The 24,082-nt window shown below is 54.6% G+C and overlaps 8 protein-coding genes across 8 annotated transcripts; 5 read left to right on the top strand and 3 right to left on the bottom strand.

The window, feature by feature from the left end:
* Positions 1–468: 468 nt before the first annotated feature.
* On the top strand, positions 469–2,496 carry SPBR_02498 (c2hc5 finger protein; the record flags this gene model as incomplete). Its single annotated transcript, XM_040760801.1, has 1 exon — positions 469–2,496. The coding sequence occupies one exon, from the start codon at positions 469–471 to the stop codon at positions 2,494–2,496; it is 2,028 nt and encodes a 675-aa protein (XP_040620663.1).
* Positions 2,497–2,699: 203 nt separating this feature from the next.
* On the bottom strand, positions 2,700–4,958 carry SPBR_02435 (uncharacterized protein; the record flags this gene model as incomplete). Its single annotated transcript, XM_040760738.1, has 1 exon — positions 2,700–4,958. One exon carries the CDS (start codon positions 4,956–4,958, stop codon positions 2,700–2,702), a length of 2,259 nt encoding a protein of 752 aa, XP_040620662.1.
* A 1,858-nt stretch (positions 4,959–6,816) lies between these two features.
* Positions 6,817–8,010, top strand: SPBR_02923 (SirQ; the record flags this gene model as incomplete). Its single annotated transcript, XM_040761226.1, has 1 exon — positions 6,817–8,010. One exon carries the CDS (start codon positions 6,817–6,819, stop codon positions 8,008–8,010), a length of 1,194 nt encoding a protein of 397 aa, XP_040620661.1.
* Positions 8,011–10,158: 2,148 nt separating this feature from the next.
* SPBR_02587 (uncharacterized protein) lies at positions 10,159–11,986 on the top strand (the record flags this gene model as incomplete). The annotated part of the gene is made up of 2 exons (XM_040760890.1): positions 10,159–11,270; positions 11,359–11,986. The coding sequence occupies 2 exons, from the start codon at positions 10,159–10,161 to the stop codon at positions 11,984–11,986; spliced, it is 1,740 nt and encodes a 579-aa protein (XP_040620660.1).
* Positions 11,987–12,504: 518 nt separating this feature from the next.
* Positions 12,505–13,107, bottom strand: SPBR_03266 (uncharacterized protein; the record flags this gene model as incomplete). The annotated part of the gene is made up of 1 exon (XM_040761569.1): positions 12,505–13,107. The coding sequence occupies one exon, from the start codon at positions 13,105–13,107 to the stop codon at positions 12,505–12,507; it is 603 nt and encodes a 200-aa protein (XP_040620659.1).
* Positions 13,108–15,882: 2,775 nt separating this feature from the next.
* On the top strand, positions 15,883–17,843 carry SPBR_02533 (Nrm1; the record flags this gene model as incomplete). The annotated part of the gene is made up of 2 exons (XM_040760836.1): positions 15,883–16,632; positions 16,767–17,843. The coding sequence occupies 2 exons, from the start codon at positions 15,883–15,885 to the stop codon at positions 17,841–17,843; spliced, it is 1,827 nt and encodes a 608-aa protein (XP_040620658.1).
* A 2,120-nt stretch (positions 17,844–19,963) lies between these two features.
* On the top strand, positions 19,964–21,250 carry SPBR_02865 (alcohol dehydrogenase 2; the record flags this gene model as incomplete). The annotated part of the gene is made up of 2 exons (XM_040761168.1): positions 19,964–20,002; positions 20,114–21,250. The coding sequence occupies 2 exons, from the start codon at positions 19,964–19,966 to the stop codon at positions 21,248–21,250; spliced, it is 1,176 nt and encodes a 391-aa protein (XP_040620657.1).
* A 687-nt stretch (positions 21,251–21,937) lies between these two features.
* On the bottom strand, positions 21,938–23,389 carry SPBR_02781 (aspergillopepsin I; the record flags this gene model as incomplete). The annotated part of the gene is made up of 2 exons (XM_040761084.1): positions 21,938–23,305; positions 23,378–23,389. The coding sequence occupies 2 exons, from the start codon at positions 23,387–23,389 to the stop codon at positions 21,938–21,940; spliced, it is 1,380 nt and encodes a 459-aa protein (XP_040620656.1).
* Positions 23,390–24,082: the final 693 nt, after the last annotated feature.

Genomic DNA, 24,082 nt, shown 5'->3' with positions numbered 1-24,082 from the left:
AGAATTTGAAGGCATGTGGATGTTATTTGCGGTCATTTTGTTTGCGATGTGTTCTCTCTCATATACATTCATAGACGCGTTCGAAAAGAAATAAAATGAAGACTTCTACGGTGTAGGTTGGGCTTAATGACTAGCGACAGCTGAAGTACAGTTGGTCGTAGCAATATTACCGCACTAAATCAGCGCTCAAAACAGACCGAACGGCAAGTGCTGTGAAGCATCCTTTAGCGCAAGGCACTGCCCCAGTCGTGCCTGCCTTCGTGGCACGGCTATGACCTTGAAAAGAGCTGCCCCGCCAAAAGGCAATTAGGTGTGACGAAGATGCATCGTAGCTTCGACTGTAGCTATATCTAACTCAACCCGTCTTCTACTTACTACAGTGCCAACGGCAAACCGAATCACGAGAACCATACACCCATACGCAGAAGAACAACCATACATACGACCAACCCGCTACCGACATAGACCATGTCCAAAGCCCAGCTCGGCCGGCTCATTGAGCTGCCGGACGATGCTCTGCAGCAAGTGCTCGACTATGCCTCGACGCTGTCCAAGGCTGAGGCTGCCGAGCACTTCTCAAACCTGTTGGGGAGCGACCCTGCTGCCGTCGAGTTCGTCGCGGCCTTCAACGCACGGCGGCACGATCCTGCGGCGGGCAGCGCATCGTCTGTCGCAGCAGCGAGCCATTCCGGTGCGAACACACCCGGAACGAGCAGCCCCGGAGCCATTGAGCCGGTTCCCAAGCACCACAGACAGAAGAAGAAGAAGGCACCGCTACACACACCACCGCCACGCCAGGTGACGAACCTGGCACCACCGCCAGGCGCGGTGTACAACAAGAAGGACGTTGTGGGCGACTACATGGGTGGTCGGTCATCGGGCACCACGACGCCGCTGGCAGTCGCGGCAGCAGGCATAGCGCGCGGTGCGACGCCAGTATCTGCGTCAACGACACCACCACCGCAGCCCTCGCCTAAGAAGCAGCCATCGCCACAGCCACAAGCGTCGGCGCCGTCACAATCACAAAAACAGCAACGATCAGGCGCCGGCGGCTCGCTGATCCAAGACGCACTCGCCCCCAAGACCAAGAATCGAGCGTCCAACAAGGATACGTCCTCCACCAAGATCAACATTACGGGCGGCACTGCCATGCACGGTGCCGCAACGGCATTGTCTGACTTTGACGCCGCCATCCGCTCGCTTGAGGTGAGCACGAACCCCACGCTGGCCAACAACGGCAGTGGAAACGGCAAGGCCGGCCAGGATAGCGTTTCCGCTCGCCGCTGCAACTGCGTTGCCACGCGCCACGCGCTGCAAAAGGCCGCACCCAACTGCATGTCGTGCGGCAAGGTCATTTGTGTGAAGGAGGGCTTGGGCCCGTGCACGTCGTGCGGCGCGCCGCTGCTGTCGCCGGCGGACGTGCAGGCCATGATCAAGGAGCTGCGCGCGGAGCGGGGCCGCGAGAAGATGGCGGCAGACCGCGAGGCAAACCGGCGCATCGACGTGAGCTACGGCGGAAAGAACCGCATGGGTGCGGCCATGACGCACGCACAGCACGCGTCGGGTCCGCACATGGTTGCTGGGCAGGCGAAATGGGGCGGCGACGACAACGGGTTTGTCAGTCTAGCGGAGGCGGCCAAGGCCGCGGAGACGCAGATGCAGACGGCCGAGGCCAAGGCGCGCGCACACCGCGACAAGTTGCTGGCCTTCCAGGCGCAGAACGCGCAGCGGACGACGGTGCGCGACGAAGCGGCCGATTTTGATGTGGGCGACGCCATGGCGAGCGGCGGCGATGGCGACACACCGACGTCGCGCAACCTGTGGGCAACACCCGAGGAGCGGGCGCGCGAGCTGCGGCGGCAGCAAAAGCTGCTGCGGGAGATGGAGTGGAACGCGCGGCCCGAGTACGAGAAGAGGCAGCAGGTGCTGAGCATCGATGTGACGGGTCGCAAAGTGTTCCGCAAGGCCGTGGTGATGGACCGCCCGCCAACGCCAAAGAGCGACGACGACGATGACAACGTAAACGACGAGTACGGACACGGCGGCAAGGGCGCAGCGATCCTTACGGATGCAGACGGCAACAAGGACACGACCGCCAGCAGGCGCACGGCAGGCAGCGGTGCCTTTAGCAGGAACCCATTGCTCGGCCACCTGATCAAACCAGTCTACGATGCCCAGAGCCGTGTAAAGGCAGCAGAGAAGGACAAGACTGAGAAAGAACATGGAAAGGGCAAGGGCAAGACCAAGGACAAAGAGGCAAGCAATGGCAAGGGAAAGGCTGAGGCCAAGCAGGAGGAAGCTGCTAGCAGCAGCAAGGATGCTAGCGAGGCATCTCCCCTGCCTGGCCGCCGAGACAACCCCAATGCAGCCAGTCGCTGGCGGCGTGTCCAAGACGACCTCGACAACAATGAGGCCGTGATTCTTGACGGTGGTATCTACGGTGCGGGTGTGCCAAGATCGACACTGCCTGCCGGAGAAGAGCCCGAGAGTGGTTGACCGTGCAGCGAAGGTCACTGCTAGGCGGATGACATCGCATGTAGAAATGTTATATTTTGATAAAAATGTAAAATAATTTAACAAGCAGTGATATCTAGTTCCATGCCATTAGGAAAACCACGAGCCATACACTAAGTCCATCAATGGTATTCAATGCTCCCACAAAACTCAATCTCAAAATCCAGTGTCCAACTTAGTCGCTCTTAACGGCTCGAGTGAGACGTTAGACGCTCTAGCTGTGCAATAGAGGTTTGAACCTCCTCGTCAGTCGGCAGATTGACAATCAAAAGGTACAAAACGTCCTGCTGCATGATCTTCTTGATACCGCGGCCTGCACCACCACCCACGCCGCGGTTGTTGGGACGGTTGTACATGTTGTTGTACTGGGTGCTGCCACCCTGGTAGTTGGCGCCAGCGTTGTAGCCAGCGTTGTCGCGCTGCTGTTCATCGCAGCCGTAGTCCTGCTCGTTCTGGTAGTTCGCTGAACCACCATAAGGTGCCGGAGGGTTCGACGAACCGTACGGAGCAGGCGGGTTGGACGAGGCCGACGAGCCTCCGTACGGAGCTGAGGAATTAGCGTACTGCATCTGGCCCTGCTGGTGCTGGTCGTTGTCACGACGGTCGTCGAAGAAGCCGTTGCCGTTGCCGTTGCCGTTGGGGTTTCCGCTGTCAATGGCGCGATTTTGGCTCTGCTGCCGCTGCTCCATGATTTTTGACACGCCGGCGCCAATCAGACTGATGCCTATGCCGATGGGGCCTTGGCGGCGGCGGCGATCCCAGTACGAGTTGCTCTCGGAGCCGTCCTCGTGGTAACCACTGCCGCCTCCCATGCCGCGACCAACAAGACTACCACCGAGACCACCGCCCAGACCGGCAGCAACGCCACGTCCGAGCAGGCCTTGGCTGCGTCTGTTGTTGTCGGGCACAATTTTGCCGCCGGACAACAGTGCGACCAACGACCCGCTGTTGGCCGGGTGGTTGGGGTCGGCAAAACGCGACATGAATGGCTTGCGGGCGTCGGCTGGCACGGCCATCGACGAGCCCTGGTGCGTGCCTGCATACTCGGCCTGGGCGCGGCGGTCCAGGTAGCTCGACACGAATTTTCCGGACCTGTGCCACTTGCTGTTCTTGGGTACTTCGCCTCCGCCTTCAACCGCAGCCAGGTCGCGCTCGGCGGCGTTGTCGAGGTCTGGGTAGACGAGCTCGGCGGCCTGAGGCAGCTCGAGCTCGGTGTAGGTCATGCCGTTGTTTTTCCGCAGGTTGCGCATGGCAGCCTTGGTTTTGTTGCCCTTGTTGGCGGCACCGTTGCTGCCGAGCGCGGCCAACTGGCTGTATTTCACCGTGGTCTGGTTGATGTCGAGGCGCTCCGTCGATACGAGGCTCTTGCCAATGGCCGACTTGAGGCCGCCGAGTAAGCCGCCGCCCGAGGCGTTGGGCATGTCGTCCTTGAAGGCCATCACCATGGCAAACAAGCCGCGCGGCATGAAGAGCTCCTGGTTGGCGCGGTCCAAGAAGGTGTTGTTGCGGTGGCGCGACTGCAACTCGCGAGCGGTTCCAGCAACGACCTGCACCACGACACTGGCAATCTGGGCACCCATTTCGGGCACAAAGCCCACGATGCCGGCGGCGACATAGACGACATCAATCCAAGGGCTGGCCTTGCTGGCAAGGTACCAGTCTTTGAGGAAGCGAAGAAACACGTCCTGGTTGATGCCGCAGTCGCTGAGGACGGGCGCATAGGCACGCACAAAACCACGGGCCTTTGTACGCGGGCGGCGCTGCGGAATAATGACGGGGCAGGGGATGCGGCGCATGGGCGTTGGCGTAGGCCCGGCCATGCGGACCAGCTCGCGAACCATGCGCTGCTGCTTCTTGATCTCTTCCCTTTCCTCACCCTCTCCCTCAGCTTCTCCAACAGCTGCTTCTTCAAGGTTATTGGCCCCAGAGCCCCGACGCGAACCGTCATCGGCTGGCGAAACAGGCGATCCAGGAGTCTCGCCGGCGGCTTCTGAGTAGGCAGGCGGGTCCATGTACTCGGCCATGTCGTCGAGCTCCCAGACGGCCTCGTCATCGTAGTAGCCGAAGCTGTCCGACTCGAGAAGTTGTCGCTCCTTTTCGGCGAGCTGGCGTTTCTCTTCTTCGGGTGTGAGGTAGGCAGGGGGGTCGTTGGAGGCACCGGGAGCGTTGGTTGCACTCGACGGGCCGGCCACTGTAGTGTTGTTGCTGGCGTACGAAGAAGGGCCAGCAGCGGGCGAACCGTCCTGACCGCTCACTTGTCGGCTGACCGAGCGGCTGTCAGACGGACTGCGTGTCTCCTCAAGGGGTGTGTTCTGGCCACTCTGGCTGCGGCTGCGGCTGTTGTCTTCGGCGTCCCTGGCAGCCTTGCTCTTGGCACGCGAGTGGTGGATGGCTTCGGACGCCAGGCCGATGCCGGCACCGACAATCTTGACTATACCACTCATGATGATCACGAATGGGAGGAAAGGAGGAAGGGCGATTGAACAAAACGAGGGAGTGAAATAAATGTATCTTATATATCCTCAATTTCGTTCGAAATGTCGAGATAGATTAGAAACGTTGGACGGTAGTAGAACAGAAGAGAGTTTCGATTGCTTGAGATCCAAGTCCTGAAGTGGGAGCGTCGTCAATTCTTATACTTTCTGTGTCTAGGGGATCGCCAGTGGCTTTACAATTATGCTCAGATGCGCGTGTAGCATTTTGCCATTGATGCTCATCTCTCCTTGACTCCCAGGGCAGGTGCATGCCCCTCACTGTCCACCGGTTGCTCCAACTAATTTCCTTTTTGGGCGACAATGGGCGAGATCGACGTGGCTCTGCCCCCGCTTAGGTGCTGGCAAAAAGACTTGGCTTACTCCGTAGGGCGGCCTATTGGGGTAGCTAAGCTTTGAGGCTCGTGGTTCGGTGGGCTTAGAAGAGTGGCTAGTGGCTCGGTCGTTCCGTCTGACAGCGGGAAGGGTTAGAATGGCTGGACACTGAAAAGAATGGGGCTAAAACATTTAGGACGACCAACAGAACGGTAACTGTAATACGCGGAAGAGAGTTTGTGTAGTCGTCATCGTTGATCACGGTGGCATCGAATACCCGCCGGTGTTCAGATTGGCGCGTGGGCAATTTGACTGCACCACGGCGACCGCTTCAGGCACTGGTTCCATGCATCATTCCAAATCCCGGCAATGGCAGCCACAAAATACGGCGTATCTGATGCAGTCCAACTCAAAATTCGTGCACATCGCCAGAGGAGCGTTGCCAAGCGTGTCGTTCCTATGCCTTCTCTATTTTCCCTCTTTTGACTGGGAATCTGGCGGCTAGATTTACTAATATAGCGGTATTTATACCCACCATTCATAACCCGAAAACGACGGCAGAATATGAAACGAGGAAAGCCGTCTCCAACAGCATGAATTGCGAAGAGCTTCAACGATGCCAGCAAAACGATGCAGCGAAAACGACGGTAGCGAGAACGAAAGCGAGCCAGCCACTGACGACGTCGATGCACACCGGAAGCCTAACTTATTTGGGCTGTTCTTAACGCGACCGTGTACATAAATTTTCACGTGGACGGTCACGCCCATTCCCTCTCCAATCTAGCATGACATGACATCACGTACCTGGGTCCCTGACGGGGTAATTCATATGAATCTCGGAGTATCTCAGGGACATTCGCCATATCACTGTACAGCGACATGATAGCCTGGGATACCATAAGCTATGTTTGGCCAAACTTCTCTGAAAACGGCATGCAAGTGCCTGTCTGTAAGGATAATAAAACGTGACGTACACTTTCTCTTTTATTCATGCTGCATCGCTTAGCCTACGTCGTGGTGTTACTTACACAACATCCTACTGACTTCTCCCCTCTTTTATTATGGCTCGGAAAACATCTGCCTAACAAAGAGACCATGGAGCCATGAAACCCCACACGAAGCGATCTGAGCTTGCGATGTGCGGGGAATCATGGAAAACGCACCGCGTATTTCGGTGCTCTCTACCCACGCCGCTTCATCCTTGATGTGCACAACAGCTATTCAGTCGTCGCGGGAGGGCGCAGTCGTTGAGGGGTAATCAACAAGAGGACGTCAGGGAACGGCGTCGTACAGGTGTTACCCTGTTGTCTGGTTTTGTTTTCGTAGTATAGCTATAAAAAGGAGAGCCATCGTCCCTCCCCTTTCGACGCCTCTCCCGTCTCTTGTTTACGGTCTTGGTACCTCATCAATGAAAGGCCTCGACAGAGCATAGTAGTGGTGGAAACACGCAACGGACGAGGAATCTCCAATACCACACACGTACAAATACTTCGAAATGGCTGCTCCCAAGTACGCTCTCGTCTTTGGCGCCAGCGGTGTCACTGGCTGGGCCTTTGTCAACGAAGTCCTGAACGACTACCCAAAGAAGGGTACCTTTGGCGGCGTCATTGCCTTGGCCAACCGGCCCCTGACTCTCGAGCAGTCCCGCTGGCCCAAAGATGACCGTCTCACCATCGTGACGGGTATTGACCTGCTGCAGGGGTCCCAGGAGGACCTCGAGAAGACGATGAAGGCCAAGATTCCCAACCTCGACAAGGTCACCGACCACCTTTTCTTTGCATACAAGGCCAACACCGACGATAAGGTGCAGAACGAGGAGAATACCGACATGTTCAAGCGCGCCGTCTTGGCGACCGACCACCTGTGTCCCAACCTTGAGACCGTCGTCCTGCAGACCGGCGCCAAGCAATATGGCTGCCACCTGCTCTCGAACCGCCCAGCACGCTTCGTGCCACCCTTCAAAGAGGATCTGCCCTTCCTTGAACCGCCTGCCAGCGACGGCCTCTTTTACCTGCCGCAGATGGACTTCGTCCGCGCGTATGCAAAGGACAAGAAGTGGGGTTGGATCGACACCCGCCCGGACATTATCATCGGCTTCGTGCCCAACCAAAACTTCTTCTCGCTCGGCTCGTCGATTGGCTTCTTCCTCAGCCTGTACCGCGAGATCAACGGCGCCGGCGCCGAGTGCCCGTTCCCCGGCACCGCCAAGAGCTGGGCGACGAAGAGCATCGACTCGAGCGCCGAGATGATTGCGCGCCAGACGCTGCACGTCCAGCTGTCGGACAGGTACCGGTTCGCCAAGGGTGAGTCGTTCAACGTGGCCGACGCGCGCACGCCGCGCACCTGGGAGACCCGCTGGCCGGACCTGTGTGCATACTTTGGCCTCAAGGGCGTCAAGAAGGCCGAGGACAACCCGATCGAGGTGCGCACGTACATCCGGCAGAACATGGACGTGTGGAACGGCATGGAGGTCAAGTATGGCCTGCAGTCGGGTCACGCCGACAGCCCGCGCATCCACCCTGGGTTCGAGTACTTCTTGATCACGCAGTTTGACCAGGACCGTCAGTACGACATGACCAAGATGTACGACGTAGCTGGCTTCCAGGAGGAGCGCGACACGACAAAGGCCTGGGGCCGCGTGTTTGACCACATGCGGGCGGCCAAGATTCTGCCGAGCGAGTTCAAGTAGACATATGGGGATAGTCGGCCGCTTGACCTAGCGAAGCAAATAGGAAAAAAAAAAAAAAAAAAAAAAAAAAAAATTCCTTCCAAAAAGCGAAGGAAAATATCAGTTAGATCTGTCGTGCTGGGAGAGATAAGCTAAGCATATGACAAGAGTTCGCGCATTGCCCGGCCCAACCACCAGGATGGCCAGAGAGCTACAGAGAGAATGCCTCACGATCTGAGTTGAAGCTCCGAGAAATGCCTTGAATTTGGCCTAAATGGTTGCACGGTTAAAGCAGATTTTCGACGCAGCGAGGGCGTCCGCGGGGATCTGCTCGTCTTTATTGCAGGATGATGCCATGTCCAGGCGATGCTGGGTTGTGATGTATGTGTCAGGCCCGACCAACATGTTTCCTAAAGCTAAATGGCTCACTTTTGATTTGAAAGACTCCAAACCTACGTGGCATGCAATGTTCTCCATTTTCATCGCACAGAAACAATTGCACGGCTTCCGCCGCGAAACATGGCAAGATGGCCGACGATACCGCAAAAGAATTCCACGCAGAGCTTGAGCCCCTTCACGACCTGGCGCAAGCGAGGATACCCTCCGATCACAATCAAAACGATGAAGAAGGTATTTGCCGTGGCTTTCATGACGGCTGTGACGGAACGTCGCTGCTGCTCACTCTCCTCCGGGGTGCAACGGCGGAGAGCACTGTTATCCGGCCTTCGGTGGTGAGTACGACTTCGCTGTCTCGCGGGCTCGAAGAAAGCAATCTTCACTCAACGGCTCATCCACCTGGTCCTATGGTCACCTCGAAATTTGTAAACCGACATCGCAGTGCGAAAATAACCATCCGACAACGGTGGCCAACATCCTTGTCCAAGGCTACAGATGTATGCTCGCCGGATACGAATGCCACTCTACAGGTGGTGATGCTATCCCAAGTTGTCACATGAAAATGATCGCATTGGTCTGTCTTAGCGACGGCCACAGTAACGGGCCAAGCCGGCTACAGATGGTGATGCGGAGGGAACACCGGGAGCGTAGCCTGGCCCGGGCGATTGGACGCTTGTGTTATGGTTGGAGCTTGGGCCAGACCGCGTGGGCCACTACAGCGTGGGATGGACACCTGTACCGGGGGGGTGCAGTCAATTAAGTTTGGGCGGCGTAAGACGGTTATCGTCGCCTCAATTGTTGACTGGATTTAAGCGATCCCGCAATGGCGAATTTCGGTGATTCGGCAAGATAAAAAACACGCACCAGAACGTCCGTCATTCACATGCTTCCCTTTGTCCTTGTCTCTGCCGTCAAGGCCAACTCTGATGCAATAGGCCACGCCTTCTTTAGAGGGCATTTCGGATGATTCACGACGGTTCATTTCCAACCAGCTTCTGTGAGCCTTGAATCCGATGACCACACGCTTCAACAAAATGATAAACAAAGACCAATACAAACATCCAACCATCCAACGTATATGATGCCCGCTGTTGCGTTGAGTATCCGGGTTCGGGATCGCGCATCAAGCCAGGCCCAATGTGGCAACGTCACGACTAATTCTCCGTGCAGGTAAGGGCCTTTTCGTTCCTAAACTGGGAGACTGTTCGCCTTCGGCCTTCAACCAGTGGCGCAAGACGCGAGCCCGGCATACAAAAGCGTCTACAGGGCAGGCTTATCGCCTACATATGGCCGGGCCGGCAATCGGCAACGCTAGTGGATGCTTTTCTTTACCATGTTGAAGGCGGCAAAACACTGCACTTGTGATGCAATCGTAAAGTCATCTTGTCAACTGGCACCTGGTTTTTATTCGTTTTCAACTTCGTTTATATCTGCAGCAAAGCCCACTCAAATAGCTGGAAAAGGAGGACACTATGAGTAGAGGCTCAAACTGACCAACCACAATTACCATTACACACACGCAACTCAGACACACTGATACCAATGGTAGCACATCAACAGCAAGCGGAAACAAGACCGCAATGCCAAGAGAATGTGGATTCAAAAACGATTAACAACACGAACGCACATAATCCTCAGAATATCTTACACGGACAGGATGAAACCGAGAAATGGCTAGGAGACCCCAACAGCCTTCGGTCGCCGTCGGAATGGCCAGTTGAACCACACAGCGAGGAGCCTGTCCCTGATAGCGTCGCCATAGAAGAGAAAACCATGGGAATTCGCCATGCGCCGGCCGGTAGCGTGCACAGCAGCGGCGATGACGAAGGCGGGATCGAAACCGGCCGACCTGCGGATGGACTGCCCCTCGACGCTGTGCAGTCTTCTGTTCCGGAACGCTACTCCGTGTACAGCCTGTGGGAGAAGCGATGGATTGTGCTGGCCGTGTCTGCCGCCGCCTTCTTCTCGCCTGTGACTGCACAGATTTACTTGCCGGCGCTGAATCTCATCGCGGCCGATTTCCGCATTACGGCAACGCAGGTCAACCTCACCATGACCACGTACATGATCCTCCAGGGCGTCACACCCATGTTCGTGGGTGGCCTCGCCGATGGTGCCGGTCGGCGCCCGGCGTACATGGTCTGCTTCATCGTGTACATCTTGGCCAATGTGGGCCTGGCCGTGTGCAAGAACTACGCCTCGCTTCTCGTGGTGCGCTGCATCCAGTCGGCCGGCTCCAGCAGCACGATCGCGCTGTGCCAGGCCGTCGTCGCCGACATTGTGACCAGTGCCGAGCGCGGCCAGTATATTGGCTTCACGGTGCTGCCGACAGTGCTGGCACCGACAGTGGGCCCGATCTTGGGCGGTGTGCTCTCCCAGTACCTCGGCTGGCGGTCCATCTTCTGGTTCCTGGTCATCTCGTCGGCCGTCATGTTTGTCGTGCTGCTGCTCTTTTTGCCCGAAACGTGCCGCAACATTGTAGGAGATGGCTCCATTCGGCCACATCCCATGTACCGCACATTCAGGCAGCTATTTCAGGACTGGAACCAGAAACGGGCGCAGCATCAACGCCACAAGAAACAGAGAAAAGAGCTTGCAGGCACCAACACGAATAGCAACAAGAACGAAATTGGGGACGGCGGTCTGCTGCATAGCACTTCGCTGGCGCTGACCGCAACACGCGCCAGCTCCGTCCGGCCACCACTCCGAGTCAAGTTTCCCAACCCGCTGCGGTCGCTATTGATGCTGTTTGAAAAGCAAATCGGCATTCTCGTCGGCTACAATGCCATTATCTTTGCCGGCTTCTACTCGATATCGGTGGCAATGCCGTCGCAGTACGCACTGATTTACGGCTACAACGACCTCGTTATTGGCCTCATGTACATGTATGTTCAGTTATAGCCGCCGCCCCCCCCCCCCCCCCCCCCCCCACGTTTCAATGAGAGACAAGGTGGCGATGTGCTAACCTTATAGACCAATGGCAGCTGGATCGGCACTCACAGCCTTCGTCATGGGACCCCTGATGAACTACAACTACCGCCGTCACGCCCGCCGCCTCGGCCTGCCCGTCGATAAGTCCCGGCAGGCCGACCTCGCCGATTTCCCCATTGAACGTGCTCGCCTCGAGGTCGGCATACCGCTTGCCATTCTAGCCACAGTCGTGATCCTGTGCTGGGGCTGGGTGCTCGAGAAACGGGTCTCTGTCGCCATTCCCTGTGTGCTCAACTTCTTCTATGGTGTGGGCATGATTGGCTTCAACAATGCCACCAGCGTCTTGCTGATTGATGTGTCGCCCGGTCATGCGGGCGCCGCCGTGGCCGCCAACAACCTTGCGCGGTGTCTACTGGGTGCGCTCTTCAGTGCTGTCATTGTGCCCATGATCAACAAGCTGGGTATTGGTTGGGCTTTCGTGCTGCTGGGACTGCTGTACGCCGCGTTCCTACCACTCATGTTTTTGTTGATGCGCAACGGCATCCGGTACCGGCGCGAGAAAAAGGCCAAAGATGACCGGCGGAAGCAGTGCAAGGCCGAGAAGCGGGAAGCCAAGGAGAGAGAGGAGAAAAGGGTGGCTGCGATTGTTCAAGGTGAAAATACTGTGTAGCAGTGGATTGAGCTCGCGTTTTGATTTGTAACGACATCATGATATGGCCCGGAGTTATTGGGAGCGATTTGATTGATATGAAGAGACCGGAATAGCACAAAATATGAAAGGTGAAGACAATTGATATAACAAAGTATATCTACTCCAAACTAGCGAGTGCGCAATAACCAAACGGCTACCCCCCCCCCCGGCCCCCTCCTTGCCTTTAGGTTTTAAAAATAAAATCAAGTCCCACGATATGTACGACGCCCGACGCTGACAGAGCACGAGCCAGAAATGAACTATCCAATAACCAAAAAAAAAAAAAAAAACCATCCAAATACATACATGAAAAAGTAGTGTTTAAAGGAACCAAAGAAAGGTTTGCAAATCTGTCCATGTTAGACATAGCAATCACTCTGTCTTTGGTGTAAAGGCTTGTTGGAAGACTAAAAAAAAATGTAAGAAATTTCTGAGAAACGAGACACGAACCAACAACGAAAACGGAGGTGATAAACTTACCCGCAAAAAGTTACGTCTTAGCTTCCTCGGCTCAAGTCAAGGAGAGCGTGGGCAGCGAACAGCCTGTCAGCGTCCTGTTGCGTCATACCCTCAATGAAGCCCTTCTCAAGCTCGTTCAGCTCAAAGTGGCGCTTGCTTGTCACAATATGCTGCTCGGGACTGTAGCCCCATTGCTCGCTGGTGTCCGAGAACCTCTTGGCCACGTAGCCGAGCTCCACGTATTCTGTGAACCGAGCCAGGTTCTGTCGATCGGACTCGAGCGCCTTGAAGGACGTGGTTGTGGCCGCTTTCTCACAAGGTGGTGGTGATGAGGCTGCTGATATGGGATGCGAATTGGTCTCGGAATCGGAGGAAGTCCAGAAGCGGCGCGAGGGAGATATAGAGGCGGAGGAACTGCTGCGGATTTTAGGTGATGCTGATGCCGATCGTTCGCGGTAATAGTTTGCATAGGCCGGCAGTGGCACTTCAGAGACCCGAGAGCCTTTATCCATTGACACTCGATTCGAGGACACACCAGAACGCCTGACAAGCGCGTGCTTGGCAGGAATTCCCGCCGCAACAGGACGCAGGGAATCCTTGCTGCGCTTGGCTGATCGAGGCGGGCTGAAAATTGGAGCCATTGTAAAGGGTTAGAGGGCGGGACTCTGATGTTTAATAAAGATCGTTATAAATGAATAGATGAACGACACGAAATGTTAAACAGAGCCTGGGGAGGGATGGTGATTGATCTTGAACTGTTTGATGCACGAGACGAACAGATATTTGTGATTTGCAGCTGAGGAAATAAATCAACGCGAAAGGGAAAGAGCAAGGATAGGAGAAGGAAGAAATGGCAGGCCAGACATCATTCTCCTGTAAACTAGACTCCAGGAAGGAGCAGGCAAACATAAGGTTCTGGCTCTCTAGCTAGCGAAACGAACCATCATTATACCGGCAGGACCATCCTGAACGTCATATAAGAAGTGACATGTCTTTATAAGAGCATTCAATGTTGTTTAAACAGATAAATAAAGTTCAAGGACCACGGTATTCCACGATCAACGGGCGCAGAACTGAGATGCATTGTTGAAAGCTTTCCTTTGCACGGGCTACAGTTCCAACAAGTATATGGGTAACGTATGCCATCACATCCCCAAAACGGTAACATGATACCATGCTTCTAAAACAAATGTGATTTTACATCCAGTTCCAACGTTAACTCTTGCTCTTGTATGAGGCTCATGCGCACGCTTTGCTCAGTTGATGTCGCGACATGGGTTACTACTTCCCTTTTAGGTAATTTTGTGTCACTCGTAGTGTCCTGCGCCACGTAGATGCGATCACGTGATGTCGCGTTTAACCTGGAGGACCCACACGCGAAAAGCTGCGGGTCACGACTCGGCCTAAAGTGAAGACACGGTTCACGCCTGGCTTTGCACTTTTGGCGGTGTCAGTGGCCACAGCGGTACTCTCCAGCGGGCCTCCACCTGTGCGTGTGGACATGACAGCTGCTGTCGAAAAGTATACGCATTCATCTTTGCTTCCTTTTTCCTCTCTTCGTAGTTTCCACTATTTCTTCTTTGCACTATTTCTCTATTATTTACCTTGTTACGTTATTGCCTCGTTCTTTCCCTCTTTGATTAGCTTCCATAATCTGCGACAATGCCCCAGTTTAGATTGCCATGTGCATTGTGCTGGTCCAGAAAGAAAGGAACAAAATAGAGAAAATGTTAAACAATCCCGCTGCTTTTCTGCCTCTCGTCGGATTTCGTATACGCCATACTTGTTCATCTCATCGTCTTGACATGCACATTTAAAAGCTGTTGTCCGTCGGAGATACTTTGTTGCTCCCCAATCTGTCGAAGGAACATGCAGACTGGGGCAATAGCGACTGGCTGTGACTTCCCTGTTTCCGTTTCTACGCGGTCGACGTTCCCAACCGTGATACGTTCGCATTTGACGGAAGGAGCAATCTAGTGTTGATTGTCGCCAAACAAGGCAGTCGCCATCCACATTAAGCAGTATATGAGACAAATTCGGAAGCAGCGAAGCAGAGAGGAGGGAAAGGCAATCAATTTACACTTTAGAAAGTACAATTCGCCCGCTACTACTCAGGATACCTCGTAAACTATGCCACCAAGACGCTCTGTCCGCCGTAACACAGGCTATGCCACGCTTACTTTCAGACTGCGATCGTTCCGGTTATCGTCCTCCCCTGTATAAGTTCCCGCTAGTGAACTTTGTTGCGAACCGCGTTGCAACCTACGAAATACAAATGTATCCACTTGTGGCTGGCCAAGCGCAACTGGGTATGGTCTGGTCTAGCCGGCCGCTCTTTCCGCAAGACCTCGAAAGCGACGTAGAAAAAAATTAACAGAAAAGAAAAACGCCGGCGCTTGTTACCCCATTACGGATGCAATGACAGGCAGAGAAACAGCGACCGTGATGACATGCAGTTGAAAAATCAACAAAGGCCTAGAGGAAAACAGGTTTGGCCCTGCTCTTTCCCTTGGTAGTCTTACTGCGACACCGTCTCGCCTACATTCGTGTTTCTCGATGTTCTTTTCGTCCTTGGACACATCTTCCTCTTACCGCTACTTTTCAACCTCTTCATTTTCTTTTCCTCGGATGCTTTTGTTTATGCTACAATTTTTTCGTTGCCTCTTGCCTCCAATGTAATTACCTCGCGTGCTGAGAGTATACTTTCCATCATCTGCTCCGTACACTGCGACCCAACAGCGCTTCACTCTCTGGATGAGGATGACTGTGCCATTGTCCCAGATCCAGCGCCCTTTGTTATCGTGTTGCCTGGTCCGTGAACACGCGCCGCCGCCGTCGTGACTGGACTCAGCGCTGTCGTCCCGCCTAACGCATGCTAGCGTCGTCATCCACCGACTTTTGCCTCCTTTGGCGTCGTATTTGGCTGTCGCCTTTTCCTTTTTTCTCTTTTCTCTCGACTTGTCTTTGCACGCCATACCACACTGTTCTTCTCTTCCTTACCATCTTGTTGATCTACACCATCGTCGCTCAATCAGACACGTCTTCGCCCTCGCAGCCGCATGACCAGCATCCTTGCAATCTACATTAGAACCAGACTGGCTGCTCTTCTGGTTTCCGCCCACGCTCCGCCCGTTCGCACTGACCGAAAACAGACGACAAGGGGGTGGGCAATCGTGGACGGACAGCAACCCGTGCGGTCCTCAGCTTTGCGTGCTCGCCTGGTTCTTTTTTTGGAGTCGAGCCTCCAATTTGCACTCATTTAGCATCTTTTGGGGGCCAAACACGCGTGCGCGCTGACGCAGACGGCATTACTCCTTTGCGTCGCGTCGCCTCGCCTCGCCTTATTCCTCCTGGTTTCCTTGTCTGTCCCGCCACGGGCCCTCTCCCTCGCAAAAGGGGTCTGGGTCTCGGTTAAAATGGATCGAGACGCCCACGTCCACGACAGCCGTGACGCTCGAGACGTCCGAGCCGTTCTTCCGCGTCTCTCCGACAAGTCCGACGCGCCTGCTTCTCGTGCTAGTCTCGCTTTAGATGTGTTTGCCAACGCGCAAAAACTGCCGTCCTACTCAATACACGCCCAACAACGACTCCTGCACCAGGACCAGAACCAGCACCAGCAGGCGCAACACCGGACACAATCACCCACACACTCACCGTCCCACCAAGCAAGCGAACTGCCCATTCCCCTTTCTGCGTCCTCATCCACCTCCTTCCAAAGCAGCAGCCGTCATTACTTCCAGCAGCAACAACCGCCGTCCTTCAGCCACACCGCCAACAGTAGCGATTCGCAAGATACGACGAGTAGCGCCAGCACGGATACCGATCAGCTCTTTACGCCACCGATCAGCGAAGGCGAATTGAGTTTCGGGGGTGGTGGCGGCAGCGTCAACGGAAGCTCAAGCGCCTACAATCTCGAACACGACATCTCAAGCCAAGAGTCCCAGCTGCACCAACTGTCAAGGCTTGCCGCATCCCGCGAAAGAATGACCGACATAACGGGATCTGATGCGTTTGACGGCGGCGCGCTATCACGCAAGCGGGCCGCCGATGGTTCTGTCAAGCACACGCGGAATGCATCCAGTACGTCACCGATCTACATGGGCGGTCATTCCAGAGATACGAGTACTGTGAGCGTTGCATCCACGACCGGTGGCCGCATTGGCGAGGTAGGCTTCGCACCTGTTGATTTCGTCGATTACATGCACGCGCCGAAGTGGCTAACGATGAGCGCAATTAGCTCTCCGCCGAATTAAAAACGCGTCTGTCATACGCGATGGTAAAGGTGAGCCATGGTTGGCAGGCACATTCGATCGACCAGGTCGAGAACCTTGCCTCTCATGCCGCATCACCGGCATCTAGTACGTCGACAATCCACGGCCGCCACGGTTCGTCACTCAGCCCGCGCATTCCTGGCCGCCCTTTCCACGATCGCCATCAGAGCCAAACGAGCGTCTCTACTATAAGCACGACCATTGCCCCAGCTGATCGCGGCCTGTCCACCCTCGATACGTCGCCATGGTCATCACAACAAAGCTCCCGTAGCAACCACTCCACACCTCCCCTGCCTTCGCCTCTCGGGACGTCGCGAAGCGGATCGACCGCGCCAACAAGATCCCTCGCCCCACCAGTCTCTATCCAGCCATCTCGGCCGTCTGCGCTGGGACGCCGAAATTCGAATCCAGGTTATGCGCCGCCGGCTCTTCCAACATTCTACTCACACCAGGGTAGCCCGCACACGCCGTCTACTCTCGATTCGGGACATGTGCGCACGCCGACCGCCGACCCTATTCTCTATACACCCCACCAAAACGTTCGCGAGCAGGATGCTATTGAAACGCTCCTTTTCATGAGCAGCCCCGGCAACTCGTCCAACATGAAGCACTTCCCCCCCATCTCTTCCTCGCAACCTCTTCCGGCCGGCCACCACGACCCCCAGCAGTACAACAACGTGATGAGCCCTCAACGGCACGGTCTCCCTGGCTCTGCCCCGCGCAAGAGCCTACCCACAGGTCGGCCGAACGCCCCAACGTATGGCTCACAGCCTGCCCTCGGTCGTCGTGGTGGTCACCACCGGAGTCCCAGCGAGATGGACCTCGACGAGTCGTATGAAACACCGTACTCACGATCTAACAAGGGCACACCAAAACGGCGCGCTAATGGGGCGTTTGATGGTACGAACGTGTTGAGCCCTCGCATGAAGGTGCCGCTGTCCATGCCGTCTGGCCTGAGCTCCACATCAAAACCACGACCTGTCTTGGACGAGGACGACATCGAAAAGATGCTAGATCGTGCTGCCGCTGCTTCCGCCGACGATTCCTCTGACTCGGAGAGCGAGATTTTGATTCCTGCCCGCCGGACAACCCATCTTGGTGTTTAAATAGGGATCCAGATAATAGTGACTTGTGACTCCCTTGGGCCTTGCAGCATCTGGTGTCGTCTTTTTTTATTTTTTTGTATTGGGAGCCTTATTTATTTCCACATAGGACTTCTTTGGTACATGGCGCCTTGTTTTCGGTTTACGCAACATTTTTTTCACTGGCACCTATGTCCCTTTGTGGTATCTGTCGGTGTTACTTTCTTCTTCTTTTTCTTCCAATTTTGTCTCCTATCTCATGGTACTTTCGGGAGTGCTGTCACTCGCATTTACGATGGTACTTCGATATATGGCACGTTTAGCATAAGCGGCCTGGCAGGAAAGAATGGGCTATGATTTCGACTTTCATAGACCTACTTATCTTGTCCCGGCCTGCTGTGGGTTTGGCGTTTCTGGTTACTTTTGTCGGGCAGCACACTGGTCACCGTGTACAGCTAGCAATCTGTTTTCCTAGCTGGCGTTTGATCTCAACGTACGATCTAGGCGGCACCTTTTTATTTGCAATGGAACAAGGAAAGGGTGCATCATTAGTTGGAGGTTGAGCACGTGCCCTTTTTTTTTCATGTGCACTACTTTCTCTAAAAGCCGCTACATAATCTGTATTGTTGATGGTGAGAATGGTATCATGTCTCCTGGTCATGCTTTATTACTTCTCGGGGGGCATTTTGGTATCCAGTGAGCTTTTGGTTTGTTTGGTGCGCCATTGGCTAGAGTCTCGCGTTTTTCATGAGTCGCGTTATCGAGGCCGGGAACGGCCCGAACCTAAGTCCCAGAGCTTTGATGTGGCAACCATCACCGGGAGTCGTATATTAGAAGCTGGACGTCCGAGACAAGTTCAACCGTACTTCCCTAACAGTTTTCAAGAAAGACGTTGATAATTCGTGCGGCCCAGCCTCCGTCAGCCTCCAGAGCCGCTCCACGTGGCAATGCGCACGCACTTATGCCGAACCCAGATAAGTCTATTTATTTCCTCGACATCCTGAGAGAGTTACAATAAGACGAGGCCTTAAGGGTGTAGTGTTGACATGTTCTTGAAGAAAAGAATAAATTGGAAAAACGCGGTTTTTTGGAAAGTTTTTGTTCTTCCTCTTTCTCTTCCTGTAGCTTTTTCGCCGGCCTCCTTTTTATGTTTTTTTTTTCAACAAAAACCCGCGCCTTTTCTCCTCCAATCTTTACAAGCTATGCCTCTAACGCCAATGGTAAAACGCATCATTACAGACACGATCGTTATGTTGCACCAGTGCTTGATGGTGTTCGCCACCAAGGATTATGGTTGTAATTTGTATTTCCCCGCACATCTTTTTGTTTCGTTTGTAACCGTTTGTGTATGTATGTCCGGTCGTTTTTAGACAAACTATCTGTGATCGTGGAGTCGGGCGCATCGAGCCGAGGCGCTTTGAAGTCGACTCTTTGAACGGTTCTCGTCCTTTTGCCTCTAGCTGACGCGCGCGGTTGCTTGGCTGTGCTTTGTCGAATTTACTCCGCCCTTTCTGTGCGGGGAACCGAGGGACAGAACACGATTGAAGGCCGTCATTCTTTCTCTCCCCAGAAATATAGCAGGTGATGAGGATAACGAACAAGATAAATGCAATGGGCGGCGGCCCGATCTGGAAAGAAGTCGCGCTGCAAAGAGGGGTGACCACCTCAAGACGGTGATGGTACGTCGTCCTTCCCCAATGTCTAGAAACAAAAATAAAGCCGCGGGTGTAGGATGCGGGATGCTACATGCGGGACTGGCCCCTATGTGCCACTATACGTCGTAGCCGATGATTTCATGCACGCACCGGTAGTTTCGAAGGTTGGAGATATGGGGGACGGGAAGGGGTGAGGAGGAAGGCACAACCGGCCGATCAAAGATGGTAAATTGCCACGACCAGGACGCAGTGCTCTTTCCTATTGTGTACTACTCGTGCCCTCTCCTCTCCTTCTTTCCCCTTTCCGGTTTGTCTGTTTTCCTTCATTTTGTATTCGCATCAATCTTACCTATTGCGTTATCTGTCTCGTAGACAGCTCAAAGCATCATTGACAAAAAGACGCTACACCGAAACTCTAGACGTCAACTCACGTCGCTTTGCGCCTTCGATACACAAAACCTCTGCCTGCTTTGCCAAGTCCCGACCAAAATGACGGAAACTCGTACGCAGAGGGCTGCAGTGCTTGTAGTAAGTTAATAACCTATCCCCGTCTCTTCTCGTCATGAGGACAAGCGGAAAGTGAGAACCGGGGTCAACCGCCAAATACCACCTCGCTTACACCGTGCTTGCATCGTCTAGGAACGGGGCCCCAACCCCAAGTTTGAGGTGCGCACCGTTCCCGTACCCACCGTCGGTCCCAATGACGTCCTGGTTCGCCTGTCCGTCACCAGTGTCTGCGGCTCCGACTACAGCCTCGCTGTCGGCCACCTGGGCCCCTCCCGCGACATTCTCGGCCATGAGGGCGTTGGCCGCATCGTTGCGTTTGGCTCCAACGCCACCACCCTCGACAGCACCTTGACGATCGGCCAGCGCGTCGGCCTTGCCTGGAACCGCGATGCCTGCGGCCTCTGCGTCTTCTGCATGGACCCCAACAACGATGCCGAGACCCGCTGCAAAGCCCGGCTCGTGTCTGGTGTGGCCGCCGACGGCACGTTTGCCGAGTATGCTGTCGTGCCTGTGCGCTACCTCCTGCGCCTGCCGGCCGAGCTGGACGACGTATCGGACGAAGACATTGTGCCCATCATGTGCGGCGGCGTCACGGCCTACAAGGCCATCAAGGAGTGCGGCCTGCTGCCGGGCCAGATTATTGCCGTTGTGGGTGCGGGCGGCGTCGGTCTGCTGGCGCTCATGTACGCCAAGGCCATGGGCTTCCGTACCATTGGCATCGACGTCAATGCCGAAAAGGGCGTGCTTGCCAAGGCGCACGCGCACGTTGACCACTACGTGGACCTGTCGTCCCTGCCCAAGCTCCCCGACGGCGCACCCAGCGCCAATCCGTTCTGGTCGTCCGTCGGTGACGCTGTCAAGAAGCTGACGCCAGGCGAGGTGGGCGTGCACGCCGTGCTCGTGGCCTCGGGCGCCCCGGCTGCATACCAGTCGGCATTCGGCATGCTCGCTCCCTTTGGCGCCCTCATGTGCGTGGGCCTGCCGCCCATTGACAAGCCCGTGCTGTTCCACCCTACGGCGTTCATTGCCAACGGCTGGCGGGTGCTCGGCTCGGCCGTGGGCAAGCGCGGCGACATCCTCGAGGCGCTCGACTTTGTGAAGCGTGGACTGGTGAAGCCGCTGACGAAGCCGGCCAGGTTCTCTGCCATTGACCAATTGGTAAACGACGTCGGCCGGGGCAAAGTCGACGGCAAGTACGTGATCCGGCTGGACGACGAAGAGGCTTCAGACGCCGCCGCACCGGCTGCAGCTGACCCCGCTGCGGCATAATTGTAACATAACAAGAAAACAAAAAGGCGTTAAACATTTGAGAGGATATGCATGCAAGAAATGAAGTCCTAGTTGACGGGCGAAGACGCACCGAGCGAGATGGTTTGGGGTTGTCCAAAGCTGCACCTGTACCAAATTGTAATTTCAGCATATTTTCAGTGAATGTGTCCATATCGCAACTCTGCTTCCTCTGAATTTACGTATTGCTAAAACCACGTTGAACCATCGCTGAGGCAGTACTTTAGTAGCATGCTGCAATAGTCCCACACATCGGAAAGACTTGCGTAACTGTTTACCGATGCCCCAGCATCGTGTTTTGGTTTCTCTCACTTCAGCTGTTTAGTTAGAAAACTGGTCACAGGAGAATAATAGTATGCAGAAATTCATAGAGAACTACGTGTTTTACATAGGATGGAACAGATACAGGGTGAGCTCCCGGTGTTAGAACAAGCCAAAATTTTTGGCTACAGGTGATGTATGTATGATATGTTTATGGACTTTTTATATGTACAAGGTGCAAATGGGAACATTCCAGCTTCATTGGGAACCAGTTCCATGCAAAAGATAAAAGTATGTGCCAGCCAAGTTGTATGTGGGCAAGGCAGAAAGAAGGCAAGGAGAAATAGAAAAGGAAGTAAGGTGAGGAGAAATAGAAAAGATAAAGGTTGCAAATGCTCTGTGGCTCATTTAAGCGTGGCTCGCAAACCCAACAGTGTTGTTACCAAGGTTAAAGGCAACGAAGTTGGACTTGAAGAAGACGTCACCAAAGATCATCAGGTCACTGTCGATGGCCTGCAGACCACCGAAGCAGGTGTTGCCTGTAACCTGCTCGAACATAATGTCCGTGCCCCTGACCGTGGCCATGTTGCCGCCGACGTCGAGGTGCAGGTCCGGCAGGTCAGCATTACAGGGGACAGTGATACCACCTGCCATCTGGTTGTTCTGGGCGCCCGTCACGCTTGAGTAGTAGGCAGTAACAATTTTGTCGCTGGCCAGGAGCAGCGTGGTGCCGGTGTCGGCAATGGCCTGGCCTGCCCCGCTGGTCTGCACAGCACCATTGCCAATAGCAAACTTGCTACTGCTAAACTGCCAGAAGCCCTGTGACGTGTTGACAGCGGCAAAATGCATAGTGCCATTGAACTGGGTAGAGTCGATGGTACCAAACTCGTACGATCCAGCCGCACCGTGGCGCAGATTGGCTGTAAACACGGGCGACGCCAGGCTTTCCTGGACGTTGTCGAAAAAGGTCTTCTGCTGCGTCGGCTTCACCGTGTTCAGCTTGCTGAAGGCCAGACCGACAAGTCCGTTGCTTGCAGTATCCGAAACAAACGAGCTCGACACTTGAGTAGCCAGCTCGACGGCCTGCTTGGCCACCGATGCCCCGCCAATGTTGACAACATCGGTACCCACCGTGCCAGAGACAGCAGAACCATCACCGTAGGAGATGGAGAAGGTCTGGCCAGTCAGCTCGGTAAAAGTGGTCGACTTGGTAGAGTCAAAAAGGGTGTGACCCCTGGATTGAGCAGCAGACAGGCCGGTGTTAAAGACCCAGAGATCCGATGAGCCGGTGTCAAAATCCATATTGAGCGTCTGGCCACCAATGCTGACGGGAGAAAGGTATTCGACATCTCCGGAAGTTGGCGTGTTGGTCACAATACCAACACCGCTTCCGACAGCAGCGGCGACGGCCGTGTTGGTAGATGTCGAGTTGGTAGACGTCGTAGAGGTGGTGGCGCCAGTGGTACTGTTGCCGTTGTCAATGGTAGCTGTGCTGCTGCTATTGGCTTTGCCGTTGGCATTGGCATTGTTGTTTCCGTTTCCGTTTCCGTTGCCGTTGCCGACAGCCTTGCCACTGCCATTGCCATGCTTGTGACCCCTTATTCTCTTGCTTTGGGTGATAGCTTCTAGGCGGGTGACCTCCTGTGCGTTGAGGCGCGCGACCAGGTTCTGTGGCGGCCGGACTCCGTACTTTAAATGAGCTTTCATCAGCTGCTTAGGGGTGTTGTGGCCAGCATACGCTGCGTTGCGAACACGCTCAACCTTAAAAGACCGTTTCTGGATTGTATTCGGGGCCGGAGCCGCGCACACGAAGGATATGAGAAGCCCCAGGAGGCAGATCACACTCACGGCCGAACGCATGGTGGAAAAGTGAATAGGAAATGTAAAGAGTGAGAAAGAAAAATATTTGGATAATGAGCGTACCCAGGTGTATGAGAAAACAAACCACACCAGGTGGACGAGACGCCGTTCCGTGTCGTTAAAAGAAGAAAATATCAAAGAAGGGGTGAAGAAAAGAATCACCACTGGCGAGATGTTCAAGTTACTTTGATAGAGCCAAAAGTAAACAGTGAACAAGGGAAATAAGAAAAAAAAAGTGAGAGTTAAGGAAGGAAATGGGAAGACAAAGCCAAAAAGTCGAGAGGCATGAAGACAAAAGAAAGAAAAGAGGTAAAAGAACGGATGTCCTTGGAGTCTTATATACTTGGGATATGAAGAAAGAAACACAACAACATGCTCATATATGGGGGGTCCCCTTAGACCAAATGGTCCTTGGCGAGGCCAGGGCTGCTTCCTGGCCCATGAAGTCCAGGTATCGCACTCCGCCTACTCTCCCTTTGTGGAGCCATCTTTTCCTGGAACTTTGCAAACAAAGTAGTTTTGCTCGGTCGTCCTTGCCGACAAACTGTGCACACCGATGCGCTCATTGTTCCAGCCCTCGGCCCTTGCCAAGCTAGGGTGGACCATGCTTTGATTCACCATAGCCGGAGATCACCACGCACAAGCCATTGGAGGGATAGGCGAGCCGGGGTGGTAGATGGAGAATGGTATTGG

The sequence above is a fragment of the Sporothrix brasiliensis genome (assembly GCF_000820605.1).
Source record: "Sporothrix brasiliensis 5110 chromosome Unknown Cont17, whole genome shotgun sequence".
Lineage (NCBI taxonomy): Eukaryota > Fungi > Ascomycota > Sordariomycetes > Ophiostomatales > Ophiostomataceae > Sporothrix > Sporothrix brasiliensis.
This window is presented reverse-complemented; position numbering and strand designations above follow the sequence as displayed.